Source organism: Myotis brandtii, unplaced genomic scaffold (assembly GCF_000412655.1).
Source record: "Myotis brandtii unplaced genomic scaffold, ASM41265v1 scaffold474, whole genome shotgun sequence".
NCBI lineage: Eukaryota > Metazoa > Chordata > Mammalia > Chiroptera > Vespertilionidae > Myotis > Myotis brandtii.
Window position 1 is genome coordinate 64,957 of NW_005368113.1, and position 1,943 is coordinate 66,899.

The window sequence follows — 1,943 nt, forward strand, 5'->3', positions numbered from 1 at the left end:
CGACGACAGGGTGAGGGGGCGCACGGCCCAGGTGATGATGGCGGGCGACGCCAACTTCACCAGCATGATGTCATTGCGGTGGTCCTTGTTGGGGACGCTGTTGTTGAAGTCCGGGTGGGGGAAGGACTCGGTGGCCCTTCGGGTCTGCTCCCAGCCGTCATGTCGCTGGAGGTGGTGCATCCCCAGGTGGGCTATGTATTGGCTGAGGTGGGAGAGACGGTGGTCAGAGGTGGAAGGAGAAGGAGAGACGGGAGGTGGGGCCAGAGGCATGGGGTTGGGAGGGAGACATGAGGGCCCCTTGAGGGAATGAAGGACCACACGTCCACTTCCAACCTCACCCCTGGGTCCCATCGAAACCCCCTTCCAAACTACATCCCCACCCAGCACCCAGCACCTAGCACCCAGCACCCAGCCCCTACCCAACCCCGTCCCAGTTCCGACGTGGTCCATCCCTCCCTCCTCGATCCCCAGTGGCTCCCCATCACCAAGGCCAACTCAGCCCCACCTCTGTGCCCATCTCCACCCCACCTGTCTCACCCCATGCACATTCGCCCCATCACCAAGCCCCTCTCCATGCAAATCTCCATCTCCAGCCCCCTCCCGGCCCCGCCCCGGCCCCCGCACCCACGGCTTGAGGCAGTGAGCCGCTGTCAGGAGCCATTTGGGGGCGACGAGGGTTGCCCCACAGAGCAGACGTGTCTTCTGGAACAGAACCACCTGCCAGGGCTGGGAATGAGGAGAACACTCGTACCCCTTGATGATCCTGGTCTCTCCCCCTACATGCCCTGGAGGGGTGGGGGCAAAAGAGGGGGCTCAGGCATGAGAGGACTCCCAGGAGAGAGGGAGTGGGGGGTGGTGTCTGGGCTCCCCCGCCTGGTGTCCCGCTGGGATGCCCTGGATGGACAGGCCGGGCATTGAATGATTGACATGGCGGTTGGCCAATAGCCACTGTCCTGAGCTCTTTGCCCCCCCCCCCCCCGATCAAGCCTGCAACCCGGGCATGTGCCCTGACCTGGAATTGAACCATGACTTCCTAGTTCAGTGATGGCGAACCTATGACACGCTTGTCAGAGGTGACACGCGAACTCATTTTTTTTGGTTGATTTTTCTTTGTTAAATGGCATTTAAATATATAAAATAAATATCAAAAATATAAGTCTTTGTTTTACTATGGTTGCAAATATCAAAAAATTTCTGTATGTGACACGGCACCAGAGTTAAGTTAGGGTTTTTCAAAATGCTGACACGCCGAGCTCAAAAGGTTCACCATCGCTGAATTGATTCTAACACCTGCTGCAGCCAAGGACCTCCAGGGCCTCATTCTGGCTCATAGATCCCTTCGGATGCCCCCTCTGGGTTATTCTCGACGCAGAGGGTTGGGGGATGCTGGAGGTTTGAGAGGGAGGCCCCTGCCCTTCCCTAACGCCCACCGTACCTGTCGCCAGAGCCAGCATGATTAATGGCAGAATCGTCATGGCCTGGAGCGGGGGGAGGAGGGCAGGCCCCAGGTGCTTCTGGAAGCAAGGAGGGGGCCAAATGGGGAGACCGCGGGCGCGTTCCTGCCCCTTCCTCTCTCCCTCGCCTGCTCTGACCGTCCCCAGGGAGACACGACAGGGCTGGCAGAATGCCCTGCGCTCTGTTCTCACAGCACCCTGACCTCTGGGCCTTGACATGAATCTTTGGAGGGACCAGATCTCAGATAGAAGCTGCTGGCGGCCAAGGAGGATGTGGCCGTGGCCTGGGGAGGATTTGCCCCATGTCATGTCGACTTCTGACACCCCCCCCCCCCCCCAGGTCCCTTTCAGAGCAGGTTTTCCCCTGGGTCCACCTGAGAGCTGGCCGGGCCCCAGCAGCTTGGGGCAGGACGGGAAAGGGACTTGGCACCATTGAGAAACCACCCAGGGGGACATGGGCTTCTGGGAGTTTGGGGGGGGGGTTGGGGG

At 60.0% G+C, this 1,943-nt stretch overlaps 1 protein-coding gene across 1 annotated transcript in view; it reads right to left on the bottom strand.

The window, feature by feature from the left end:
- The window catches only part of KLK11 (kallikrein-related peptidase 11), a 5,365-nt gene that overhangs the window by 2,580 nt on the left and 842 nt on the right, over positions 1-1,943 (bottom strand). Inside the window, exons 2-4 of the mRNA XM_005875886.2 lie at positions 1,436-1,514; positions 629-785; positions 2-202 (exon numbers count right to left, since the gene is read on the bottom strand). Coding sequence (XP_005875948.2) covers positions 2-202; positions 629-785; positions 1,436-1,514 — 437 coding nt within the window. The remainder of the gene's footprint in view (position 1; positions 203-628; positions 786-1,435; positions 1,515-1,943) is intronic.